Below are 13061 nucleotides of genomic sequence, written 5' to 3' on the forward strand. Positions count from 1 at the left end.
CCTTGAATGTAAAAATGCATTTTGTTTTGATAAGTTAGTAGTAGTTTGATCTAAATTCACTGTCCAACCTTTAAACTTTGGCACCCACAAAATTGCAAGTACGGTTGTATACCAGCGGATCCGAGCTGAACTCTTACATGTCTCGGGTCGGTCTGGGATAATTTTTCCGAGTTAGAACTTCATTAAAAACCCTTATAGACCTATGTTAGATAAGGATTCTCCAAGTTCAAGTTGAGTTTACACCTTTTCTGATGCTTGACACGATAAACCGTTAACCATTAAACCACAATCCAGGAATGAGTTGAATAGTCATGGAGGAACAATTCTTAATCCTTACTTTTATCATCATAGTTTGAAGTAGTCACTTATGTAGTTTCGATGCTTTCGGTGATTAAAATCAATATATAATAAAGTTTGTTTCGCGAATCACGTGTTCCCTTGCATTAATCAACTCTCATGTTCTTTTGAGGGATTTGTACAATAATGTTTCACATATTATATACTCCATCAATCCCAATTTATTGTTTTCACCGACTCGTCACGTAGTTTTATGCCATAAGTTATTTTTTGCTTATCTATTATAGAGTACATAGTTTATTAGCCAATTGTCTAATTGAATGAAGGAAGACGTGGGTCAATTAATGTGATACAGAATATTCTACTACTCCATAATGGTATTGGGATAAATGTAAAAAAAGGAACGCGTGACGATTAAATTGGCATGGGGGAGTACTGGATACATAAAGATACGAGCATGTGTTTTAAGATCAATACATGATCTCTTGTTTTAGAGCTTATATCGGGATTGCAATTCAGTCCAATTCTGATCTGAATCCTACTGCAATCGACGATAACGTTCTGAACCGAATCTGAGAAAAGGAAAATCCATCCGAACCCTGTAGGAGATGGGGTTTGCGTAAAATCCGAAAAATTCACCATGAATCCGAGTAGTATTGCACCTCATCATTAAAATATTAAATTTACATTATAATTTGTTAGAACTATATTTTTTTAATTTTAATTGCTCAAGTAATCCGAACTCCTCTCACTCCGACACAACAACCCGACACAACCCTATCAATATAAAGCGAGTCCGCGAAAAAATCCGATTCAGAATAGCGATAGATGGGATATGTAGTTTGTATAATGCGACCCGATGCGACCCTTTTCCATCCCATTTGGAATTTTCCTTGGTGTCAAATATTAAAATTTCTTTCCTAGAGTAAGATGACGAAAATGTCCAAAATGACTTAAGTCAAAATTACGGCTGACAATTGACGTGAATACGTGATTACCTTACCGTTTATAAAAAGGCAAGTCATTTCACTTTGAGATTGCTATATTATATTTTAAATACTCCACAATTCGTGTAGTAGTTTTGTGAAGAAAAAAGAAAGTCAGAAGGTAGTGTTAGAGCACAGTGTAAGTGTGTAACCTCATAAATCAATGTAAATGTAACACCCCGACAATTCCCTCTTTTCTAAAATAACCTTTTAATATAAAACGTAGAGAATTATCAAGGCATTATCGCCCGTGTGAAAACGTATCGGCTTATTCAGAATTTTGCAGCGGAAAACATAAAACTAACTTTTAGGTTCATAAATAATCTATTACATATTAGGTCCAAACCCATTTAACTGAATTAAGGAAATACGAATGGTACGACAAATTTCAAATCCAAGTTAACAAATTAAATCACTTAATTAAACGAATAGAACTACAAGCTCTCTAATCCCGATCCCAATGATGCATCATCTTCAAACCTGTAGATGGTCAACGCTTATTGATCCTTAAAGACTGCTCACCAAAGATGGGTCATCACAGGATCAATAAGGCATAGCCATGATCAACACACACAAACAAGCACGTAATCAGCAAAGCTGAGTACTACATACTAAAACAACAACAATCCTAGCATGATACTATCAAACCAACAACCCTAACATGATACTAATAAATATAAGTAAGGACAGACAAAACATAATAAATTGACGATTATACTTGACTAGACTAAGCTAGGCTTAATAACCATAATATTATTTTAGTTGAAATAGACAATGGACCGAGTTGACCATCCAGAAGTCTTCACTAAGGAAGACGAGGTACGGGCGCGACTCCGTAACCTCAGTGACCTGCGATATCGAGGAACGTTTAAATAAAAATAGGACACGGTGATCAATCCGGTCCCAGAAAAGGCCATGGGCTACCACCATGAACCCCAACTCCTGTTTGTCCGTCACTTCAGACGTGCACAGTCTAAAGCTATTGCTATTCAGTTTCACTTTACATGATTTACAAATTGAGATTCCGTTATGACTCAACCATTACATAAGACAGACAATTCACATTTGTTCACAACTGTTTTTATCTTGGAATTAAGTGAGTGATCATAAAAGCATCAATCAAGACTCATTCCAACTTAACCAACCTTTCCTTTAACCATGAGCAACCCTGTATATGGGCATAGAGTTTCAACTTACTAAACAAGGTCCTCCGCCCTTATAAAGTAGTGAAAAGATAGAAAGGGAACAACAACCAATTGATCCAACCCAATCATATAGAATAATCTAGTGTTCCCAACCAACATGTTTGTATCAAACATCCATACTAACATGTTACAGTTCCTATAGTGCAAAATAAGTTCAATAAGTTTGTCCAACAGTATTAAACATGCACATTCCATATAACCAAGTTTGTCTATAATATCAACATCACCAAGTTCAACAATAATATCAACATGATTTCAACAATTAGCACACATTCCAAGCACGCAGGTATGTACGTACCTTGTGTAAACAAACTGCAAGACCACTTTAATAATTCAAAAGTCGCCTACGGAGAATTCTCCACCTAACAACAACCAATATAGACTCATATCAATTCATATTGAATTTTCAACAACATTAGGGAGCTTCAAACCCTTCCTAAACATAATTAGAACATTTTTCAATATCGAAACTTGAATATTTGGTTTCCTAGCATCATAATTATTGAATTAGTGATTGAAATTCGTTGAAAACTCTTTGCAAACATCGTACTTTAAATTTTCAGCAATATGAACTCATTTAAAAACTTCACCAAGGCCAATTTACGTTCTTAGAACATCGAAACAATAAATTTAATAAACCACAATCGTCCTACCATGATTTACAACCATTAAAACCTTAAAATTCATACTTTAATAATTAAAACCATTATTTCAATCAAATCGCATAATCCGAATATTAATAATTTAATTATATAAAACATAAAATCTGAAATTTATAGTTAAACCATAAAACTATAATTTAATCCAATAAAACATTAATTAAATTTGTAAACATAATTGAAAATCTAACTTAAATATTATTAACAAACTGAAAATAAATTAGTTTATAATATATAATCTGAATTCTAAATATAAATTATCAAAACTAATAATTTAAATTATGAAAACCTTAATTAAATTATTAAAACATAAATATTACATTAATTAAATAAAAGGGTAAAGAATTAACCAAAAAAAGAGAGGAGAGGGAAGCTGCTGGCCGGCAGGCAGGGCGGCGCGGCAACAGTGGGCGGCGACGCTGGTCGGAGGAGTACGGCGGAGGGTGTCAGCGTCCGCGCGATGGTTGTTGGTGGTGCTGTGCAAGAAAACAATTAAGGAGGGCAACGAAAGGGGAGAACGAAGCAAGAGGTGAGAGGAAGGAGGTGCTTTACCGGCGGCGAACAATCGTTATGGGCGCGGCTGGTGGCGCGGTGGTGGTTGCTGCGAACGAAACTGCGAGTGAGGAGAAGGGATGAAACAACAGAGAAAGAAATAAGGGAGAAGGAGAAGATGAGGAGGTCGAAACCTTACCAGTGGCGTGATGGTGGTCCGACGGCGAGGGAGGCTGCAGCAACGAAAGTGAAGGCGGGAGAGAGGAACGGCGGCGTGAGGGATAGCAGCAAGGAGGAGCGGCGGTGGCTGAAGCAGAGAGTCTTGTGCGTTTTCACGTGAATGGTGAAGCAAGGGTTTGAGAGTTTTCTTTTGTTTCTCTTTTTATTTTTGTTTCACGTGAAGTTGAATAGGAGAAAGGGTTATGGGTTTATTTGGGGTTATTTATTTTGGGCTTTGTTATTTGGGCTAGGATTATAATTGAGTTTATGTTTGAATTCGAAACCGATTATGATTGTTTTCTAAGTAAAAACGTATTTTCGTAATTCAAATTCTTTTCAACATAAAATTCTAAAATTATTTTTGATTTCATAAATCGTTAAAATGTTTAGAATGTAATCAAATAAAATAAATATACGTTAATTATATATTTATTTCTAAAATTTATAAATTCTATTTAAATATAATTAACTATACGTTAAAATATATTAATAAAATGTATAAAATTATGGGGGATTACAGTAAAGAAGGAAGAAGAAGGAAGAAGAAGAAGAAAAAGCACATCTCATATCGAGTAACCCTTATCGTTTACTAAAATTCCCATACAATAAATCAGTAATCTCGAACTGTATACGCTTATCCCTTAATTATTTTGTAAAAAATATTGTTATATACATATTAAAAATAATTGAATATTTTATGAATGATGACCAAATCTAAAGCGAAATTGCCAAATCAAATCTTGAAATTAAACAAGAAAAGTCCGATCAAACCCGAAAATATCCGAACTAAACCGAAAAAACCCGATCTGATTTGATCCGATCTGAAATGAACTTAACCGATAATGACCCGATCCGATATTGACCCGAAATTTTGACCCAAATCCGACCCGATCCGACCATTAAAAAACCGAATCAAACCCGAAATTCGAATGGACCCGACCCATACCTGAACCTGATCCGAAGTGAAAGTGACCCAAAATGACATGATCTGAATGGACCCGATCCGTACCCGATCCAAACGACCCATTTGCCAGGTCTAATCAGGAGTAAGCATGATGGATCACGATGTTAAATTAGGATTTACTCCGTATACTAGTTAGTGTAGACACCCATTTTGTGTCTCCCTTTCGGGCTTATGACAAAATTATTAGCCTAGCTTCAACTTGGTGCAACTCCGAGTAGAATTCCTATTTGCTAAAAGTACAAAGAGATTATTCCAAGTCCAATCATCCAAAATCCAATTCTCAAGTCTGTTGCGGGAACAAAATTGGATACAAATTTCAATTCCAAAAATACAATTCTGAAATCCAAACACGAACTCTCGAAGCGGATACCACCATTTTTCTCCGAAGCCTATTTCTAATCAAAATGCCATTAAGTAATCCAAATTCGGGCGCCGAACCACAAAATCGAGCATCCGGGCTCTGTCCCGTAAAACCGAATTCAAACTGTACAAAAATCTCGAAAACGACACGCTTAAGTCGTAAAAATCCAACCTTATTCTCCAAGCAAAGCATATTTTGCTAACGTCCAAAAAGGTATTATAGTACAGCTGCCGACGCACCCAAAAAATGGTTGCAAGTAGATCTTCAAGAGAAAGTTGAAGACTGGTGGCTCTGTTGAGAGATTTAAAGCCAGACTAGTTATTAGGGGTTTCTCTCAGGAGTTTGGTGTAGATTACTTCTATACCTAGGCCCTGTTCTTTTTGGCTTAATTTCAGTTTTAGGACTAATTTGGAAGCTCAGTTCAATTCAGTTCAGGAGCATTAAGTTCAGTTAAGTTCAATTCAGTTCAGTTCAGTTCAGGAGCATTCAGTTCAGTTCAGGAGAATTAAGTTCAGTTCAGGAGCATTAAGTTCAGTTCAGGAGCATTAAGTTCAGTTCAGTTTAATTCAGGAGCATTCAGTTCAGTTCAGTTCAGGAGCATTAAGTTCAGTTCAGTTTAATTCAGTTTAATTCAAATCAATTTAACTTAATAATAATAATAATAATAATAATAATAATATTATTATTATTATTATTATTATTATTATTAATATTAATATTACTTATATTATTATTTATAGTATTATATTACTTATTATTTATATTTATATTATTATTTATAACTAATTATTTATTAATAATTAATATAATTTATTATTTTTTTATTAATTAATTACGGATTATTAATTATTAATTATTTATTTATTAGTTATTAATTATGAATTATTATTATTAATATTAATCATCATTATCATTACCCCATTGCCTCAAAGAGGCTCCCGCAAGAAGCGGGGTAAGGGGGGGTCGGACGTACGCAACCTTACCCCTGCAATTGCAGAGAGGTTGTTTCCAATGGACCCAAAAGCGATAACGGTACAACAACGGGACGACCATCTTCTACTTCATGGAAAGGAAGCGAAGAGGTATTAAGAGCCATTTTGATTTAGTCCATCACATCCCACAGCCAAAAGAACAAATGAATCTTTGGCTATTAATTATTATTTATTCTTTAGTTATTAGTTAACATTTTTTATTATTATTTTTTATTTATTAATTATTTTTTATTTTTTATATTTTATTTTTTATTTTTTTATTTTTTATTTTTATTTACTATTTACTATTTTTTATTTTTTTTATTTTTTATTTATTATTATTTTTTAATTTTTATCAATTATTTTTTATTTTTTATTTATTATTTTTTATTTTTTATTTTTTATTTATTATTTATTATTTATTATTTATTATTTATTATTTATTATTTATTATTTATTATTTATTATTTATTATTTATTATTTATTATTTATTATTTATTATTTATTATTTATTATTTATTATTTATTATTTATTATTTATTATTTATTATTTATTATTTATTATTTATTATTTATTATTTATTATTTATTATTTATTATTTATTATTTATTATTTATTACTTATTATTTATTATTTATTATTTATTATTTATTATTTATTATTTATTATTTATTATTTATTATTTGTTATTTGTTATTTGTTATTTGTTATTTGTTATTTGTTATTTGTTATTTGTTATTTATTATTTGTTATTTGTTATTTGTTATTTATTATGTATTATTTATTATTAATTATTTATTTCGGTAATATATTCTGTTAAGTTAATTTAAGTTAAGTTCAGTTTAGTTTAGTTAAGTTCAGGAGCATTCAGTTCAGTTCAGTTCAGTTCAGTTCAGTTCAGTACAGTTCAGTTCAGTTCAGTTCAGGAGCATTCAGTTCAGTTCAGTTCAACTCTAAAGAACAGGGCCCTACTCACCCGTGATAAAGATTTCCACTATTCGCCTTTTTATTTTCTATAGCTTCTGCTTATAAATTGCACGTGCACCAGATGGACGTCAAAACAACATTTTTGAATGGTAATCTTGAAGAGGAAATCTACATGGAGCAACCTCCAGGGTTCGTTGTTCCCGACATGGAGAACAAGGTATGTAGGCTCAAGAAGTTCTTGTATGGAGTAAAGCAGGCACCAAAGCAGTGGTATGAAAAGTTTCATAACACTATTATTAGTTTTGGTTTTGTGGTTAATGGGTCAGATGCATGTGTGTAATCTAAGACGTTTGGTTCTGAATGTGTCATAATATGTCTTTATGTTGATGATATGTTGTTGTTTGGTACACACATGGACTCCATTGAGAAAACCAAGAAGTTTTTGTCCTCCAAATTTGAGATGAAAGACCTAGGAGAAGTCGATGTGATACTTGGTGTAAAGGTAACCAAAACCAACGAGGGATATTCTATGTCTCAATCTCATTATATTGAGAAGATCCTAAAGAAGTTTAACTACTTTGATGAAACACCTTTGAAGACTCCATATGACCCAGACTGCAGTTTAAAGAAGAATTGTGGAAGCAGTGTTTCAGAAGAGGAATATGCTCAAATAATTTGGAGTCTGATGTTTCTGATGAACTGTACTCGACCTGATATTGCTTTTGCAGTTAGTAGACTCAGTCTTTTCACGTATAATCCAGATGCATGGCATTCGAAGGCACTTAGACCACCTATTGAGGTATCTTAGAGGCACTATGGATTTGGGTTTGAAGTATGTAGGTTTCCCTTTGGTCCTTGAAGGGTATTGTGATGCAAAGAAAATCCGCGCTTTTCCAAACCCAGAAAACAGATGGAATTCTAGGATTCCGCCTTGGAGCAAATACTTTTATGCATTGGGTGACTGACATCGGTGAGGTGAGCTCTACTAGTGGATATGTATTTACTTTATGTGGTAGTGCCATATCTTGGAAGTCTGCAAAACAAACATGCATTGCTAAGTCAACTATGGAGGCAGAGTTCATTGCCCTAGATCTAGCCAGTCTGGAAGCTGATTGGCTTAGAAGTCTACTTGCTGATATACCATTATGGAGAAAACCTACTCCATCTATCTCTATGCATTGTGATTTTTGGTCTGCCATGTGTGTTGCAAAGAATAGTGTGTACAATGGCAAGAAAAGGCATATTCATGTGAGGCATGCGTCGGTAAGAGAATTCATTGTGAATGGCGTAATATCATTAGAATATTTGAGAACTGAGAAGAATTTAGCTGATCCTTTTACTAAAGGACTAAGCAGAAGGCAAGTAGAGGATTCATCAAGCAGCATGGGTTTGAAGCCTATGTAATATTTCTCTCATGTTATTTTGTGTTCTTTTAAATAAAAGACGTCCATAGTCCTATAACGTGGATGGTTCTTTTGGTGAACTTAATGGATAATGAAAATTTGGAATTTTCTAATTTCATTTGTATATGCTTTATTTAACGTATCTAGCCTTATAGACTCACGTTATAAGTGATGTTGTGAGAAGACCTGATAGATACTTTATTTAAAACGTAAGGATGAACGGTTTGTTCTTAATGTATACATAGCTCTTTGAGTGGTCCAATTGAAATGGACTTGATGGTTACACCGATTGGTAAGGTTGGACATATTAGGTCCTTAATGCTCATATAGCCCACTTGGGCGGTCTAGTGTTGAAATAGACTTGATGAGAGCACCTATGTGAGTAAGAAGGGATGGCATCCTTCTATGAAATACATGTTTGCTGTTTTTCTAATAATACTCACTAGAATTCAAGGGAATGTTGGCCTCGTATGACGTTTCATGCGGTCGCGGAATTTTTCAAGCTTCTAAAGGTAAAGTGTGTGGTGTCGGGTCCCTTCAATAATCTTATGAGTTCAATCTTTCGAGTACTCTATAGAAGGTTGGACACCCCACTCCACTAATGTGTTAGTTCAATTTTCCAAACACTAACATCATATGCACTATATCTTTCTCTTACTGCTCAGGTCTCGTAAATCTGATGCTCGTTTGTATTATTGTGGGATTGTTGAAAATAATGCAATGGGAAAGTAATATTATTGTATTTTCTTCTTATAGAAAATATAATAGCTTTCCTTTTCTTTGATTGGAGGCTTAGTCTAATTAGGAACGCAAATTGCTTCTTTGCATTTTGTGTCAGTTTGGTCCGCAGGCTGCCCGTGGTCCTGCTCTTTATGCCACAACCAAATTGTGGAACAAACTGACTTAGCTTTTCATCTTTTGATGATAAAATATAGTAGCCTCAAGACTCCCACCTGATAATACTCCTTCTCTTCGGCTAAGAGTTGTAGCATTATAAAACTCTTTTGAAATACAAATATATATTTCATCTCCTCTACACCAAATACACACGCACAAAATATATACAATCAATAATATTCTCTTCCTCCATTATTATTATAGAGAACTGAGCAATTTTTGAAGTAATTCCAGCCTTTCGATTGTGATATGGGATGATCATGATATCATAAATATCATAGTTTTGGATGGAAAGTTAGTTGCAAGAGTTAGTTATAACAGTTAGCTAGCTTTTAAATAATTCCCCTTAATTTTAGGAAGTTATTAGAAGGTTGTTAGCTGATCCCTTATGACAGCCTTATATAAGGAATCATTCATTGTATTTGATAATCAATGAATATAATAACAACTTCTACTCTCTCTCTTCTTTCTCTCCTTTCTTCTACGCAAGTTTCCTTTCTTCTTCTCTCATCTATTTGTAAAACTGACACCATTAGTGGAGAGCTTAAGAGCTCCCATATCATTGGCATCAGAGCCAATGCTGCCACACTCTCTCAAATTCTGTAATCAATTCACCTAGACCTAGCTCCTACTGCTACAAGGAAGCGAGCAGCCATGGAAGAACAATTTAGGAATCTGGAAAGGAGATTGGAGGAACAAAACTCCAAACGCGAAGATCAGAACAAAAGAATGGATGAAAAGTTCGATGAGTTGATGAAGTTCATGCAAGCTTCCAAGGATTCTGGAAATAGTAATGAAGATACCTCCACCAACAGTCACAGATCTAATTCAACCAGATCACTAGGTATGAATCCTAAGCTGAATTTCCCTAAATTCGATGGCACTAATCCTAGAAATTGGGTTAAGAAATGCTGCAAATACTTTTCCTTATGCAAAATTCCTGATGAGCAGGAAGTGGATTTGGCTTCATTGAATGTGATTGATAAGGCTGAGGGATGGATGATGAACTATTTATCTGTTATGAAAAGCATGATAGTTGACTGGAATGATTTTGTAGCTGATCTGTATGCTAGGTTTAGAGATGATTCTGCGCATAATGTGGTAGAAAATTTTAACAAATTACAGCAGAATGGTTCATTAGAAGAGTATATTAATGAATTTGAGAATTTGAGGTCCATTATGATGATGAACAACCATATTCTGCCTGATGCTTACATGCTTGAGAGTTTTATTGGTGGACTCAAACCCACAGTCAAACCCTTTGTGAAGGCCCTTAGACCTTGTTCAATTGCTGATGCTATAGACATAGCTAGATTACAGAAGGAGAACCTGACAGCCATGGGTCACAAAACTACCTACAAACATCCTTATTATAACCCTAAACCTTTACAATCTGTTCCACTTATACCTAGAAACAAACCACCCTAATTACCTACTCCATCAAATAAACCAAACACAACCCTATCCCTTACCAAATATCCCCACCAAAAACCCAAAAACTTCAAATATATTCCTGCTGATGTGAGACAGGAGAAAATTGCAAAAGGGTTGTGCTATTACTGTGATGCTCCTTATGATAGGAATCACAAGTGCCAATTCAAAGAGCCACAACTATTCACTGTTGAGATTGTTGGAGATCAAGTTGAGGAGGTTAGTGAGGGTGAGGATGGAGATATGGGAGAGACAGACATAACTGAACCATTAATTTCCATGAGTGCACTCTCTGGAAGTCAAGGGTTTAGCACTATGAGGGTTAGGGGTGTGGTACAGGGCAAACCAATTCAGATATTGGTTGATTCTGGTAGCACACATAACTTTGTGGATCTTAGTATAGCTCAGAAATTGGGTTGCAAAGTGGAAACTATCCCACCTCAAGCAATTACAGTAGCTGATGGGAACCATCTAGCTTGCCAACACATCTGCAAGGGATTCACATGGACTATGCAGGGCATCAGTTTTGAAGCAGATGTTTTACTGATTCCTTTAGGTAGTTGTGATATGGTGTTGGGAGTACAATGGCTTAGCTTATTGGGGCCTATCTCTTGGGATTTCATGCAACTTCACATGGAGTTTTACTTTAATGGCAAAACTGTTCTCCTCAAGGGCATTCCAAGCAAAAAGCTGAAAGTTATTGAAGGAGAGACATCTTCCAAGGTATTCTCCACAGCTGTCCAGTTGTGCCTAATTCAAGTACAAGATCAGTCTAGTGGTGGTCCAGTAGCTTCCAATCCACAATCTCTGGTTGCTGAAGAATTAAAAGAATTACAGCTTACTTATCACATGGTGTTTGAGGATCCTGTGGAATTGCCTCCTTTAAGGGGAGTGTTTGATCACCCAATTCCCTTGTTACCGGATTCCACACCTGTAAACATAAGACCCTATAGATATCCTTTGAAACAAAGAGATATCATTGAGCAACTAGTGCAAGAAATGCTGGACAGGGGCATAATTCAAACTAGTGCCTCTCCCTTTGCTTCTCCTGTAGTTTTAGTTGTGAAGAAAGATGGCACTTGGAGATTGTGTGTAGACTACAGGGAGTTGAACAACAGAACTGTCAAAAACAAGTTCCCCATTCCAGTCATTGATGAGCTGTTGGATGAACTTTCTGGTACTGCTGTGTTTTCTAAGTTAGATCTTAGGTCTGGTTATCATCAGATGAGAGTTCACCCACCTGATGTATACAAAACAGCTTTTAAAACACACACTGGCCATTATCAATTCTTAGTTATGCCATTTGGCTTGACTAATGCACCTGCTAGTTTTCAGAACTGGATGAATCAAGTTTTTAAACCTCTCCTAAGGAAATGTGTGTTAGTCTTCTTTGATGACATATTGGTGTATAGAAAAACTCTTGAGGAGCATTGGACTCACTTAGCCTTAGTGTTTTAGTTAATGAAGTCTAATCACATGTTTTCCAAGCTGAGCAAGTGTGTGTTTGCTACAGATAAGGTAGAGTATTTGGGGCATTATATTTCAGCTGCTGGAGTTCAAACTGATCCAAACAAAGTTAATGCTGTTCAAAGTTGGCCTGTTCCCACTACAGTCAAAGATCTAAGAGGATTTCTAGGGTTAGCAGGGTACTATAGAAAGTTTGTCAAAAACTATGCATCTATCAGCAAACCTTTAACTGATCTCCTCAAAAAGAACAATTTCTCCTGGAATGATCATGCTCAGATTGCATTTGAACATCTCAAAGTTGCACTGGTGACAGCCCCAGTTTTGGCTGTTCCAAACTTTGATAAACAGTTTGTTGTGGAAACAGATGCATCTAGGAAGGGAATTGGTGCTGTCTTAATGCAGGAGGGACACCCTTTGGCTTTCATCAGCAGATCATTAGGTCCAAAGTGCCAACAATTGTCTGTATATGAAAAGGAATTGTTAGCTATTGTGTTTGCAGTGCAAAAGTGGGAACAATATCTTTTAGGAAGCCACTTTCTCATTAAGACTGACCCAAAGAGTTTGAAATGGTTGTTACAACAGAAAACTTCCACTCCCTTTCAACAATTTTGGCTTTCTAAGTTGATGGGTTTTGACTATGAAATCCAGTGCAAAAGTGGCAAAGAAAATGTGGCTGCAGATGCACTTTCTAGAGTCAATGGTACTGAGATTTTGCTAATGGCAATATCTGTTCTGGATTCCAATCTTTCAGCTTTGATTTTGGCTAGTTATCAACTGGAT

General features: G+C 35.0%; 1 protein-coding gene and 1 long non-coding RNA gene across 2 annotated transcripts; one reads left to right on the forward strand and one right to left on the reverse strand.

Annotated features, from left to right (window-relative positions):
- Positions 1 to 1519: 1519 nt before the first annotated feature.
- Positions 1520 to 4276, reverse strand: LOC130470322 (uncharacterized). The gene is made up of 5 exons (XR_008930477.1): positions 3839 to 4276; positions 3700 to 3760; positions 3498 to 3623; positions 2787 to 2850; positions 1520 to 1797 (listed from the first exon to the last, which is right to left on the reverse strand). It is a non-coding gene; the product is annotated as an uncharacterized lncRNA (long non-coding RNA).
- A 5761-nt stretch (positions 4277 to 10037) lies between these two features.
- Positions 10038 to 12272, forward strand: LOC130469678 (uncharacterized). The gene is made up of 2 exons (XM_056839095.1): positions 10038 to 10778; positions 10914 to 12272. The coding sequence occupies exons 1-2, from the start codon at positions 10038 to 10040 to the stop codon at positions 12270 to 12272; spliced, it is 2100 nt and encodes a 699-aa protein (XP_056695073.1).
- Positions 12273 to 13061: the final 789 nt, after the last annotated feature.

This window comes from Spinacia oleracea, chromosome 3, assembly GCF_020520425.1.
Source record: "Spinacia oleracea cultivar Varoflay chromosome 3, BTI_SOV_V1, whole genome shotgun sequence".
NCBI lineage: Eukaryota > Viridiplantae > Streptophyta > Magnoliopsida > Caryophyllales > Amaranthaceae > Spinacia > Spinacia oleracea.

What these genes read in the sequence shown, in the direction of transcription:
- LOC130469678 (XM_056839095.1), top strand. Translation starts at nt 10,038, where the DNA reads ATGGAAGAACAATTTAGGAATCTGGAAAGGAGATTGGAGGAACAAAAC. An exon ending in ACCCTAAACCTTTACAATCT is followed by an intron (nt 10,779 to 10,913) that starts GTTCCACTTATA and finishes GATGTGAGACAG; the next exon opens with GAGAAAATTGCAAAAGGGTT.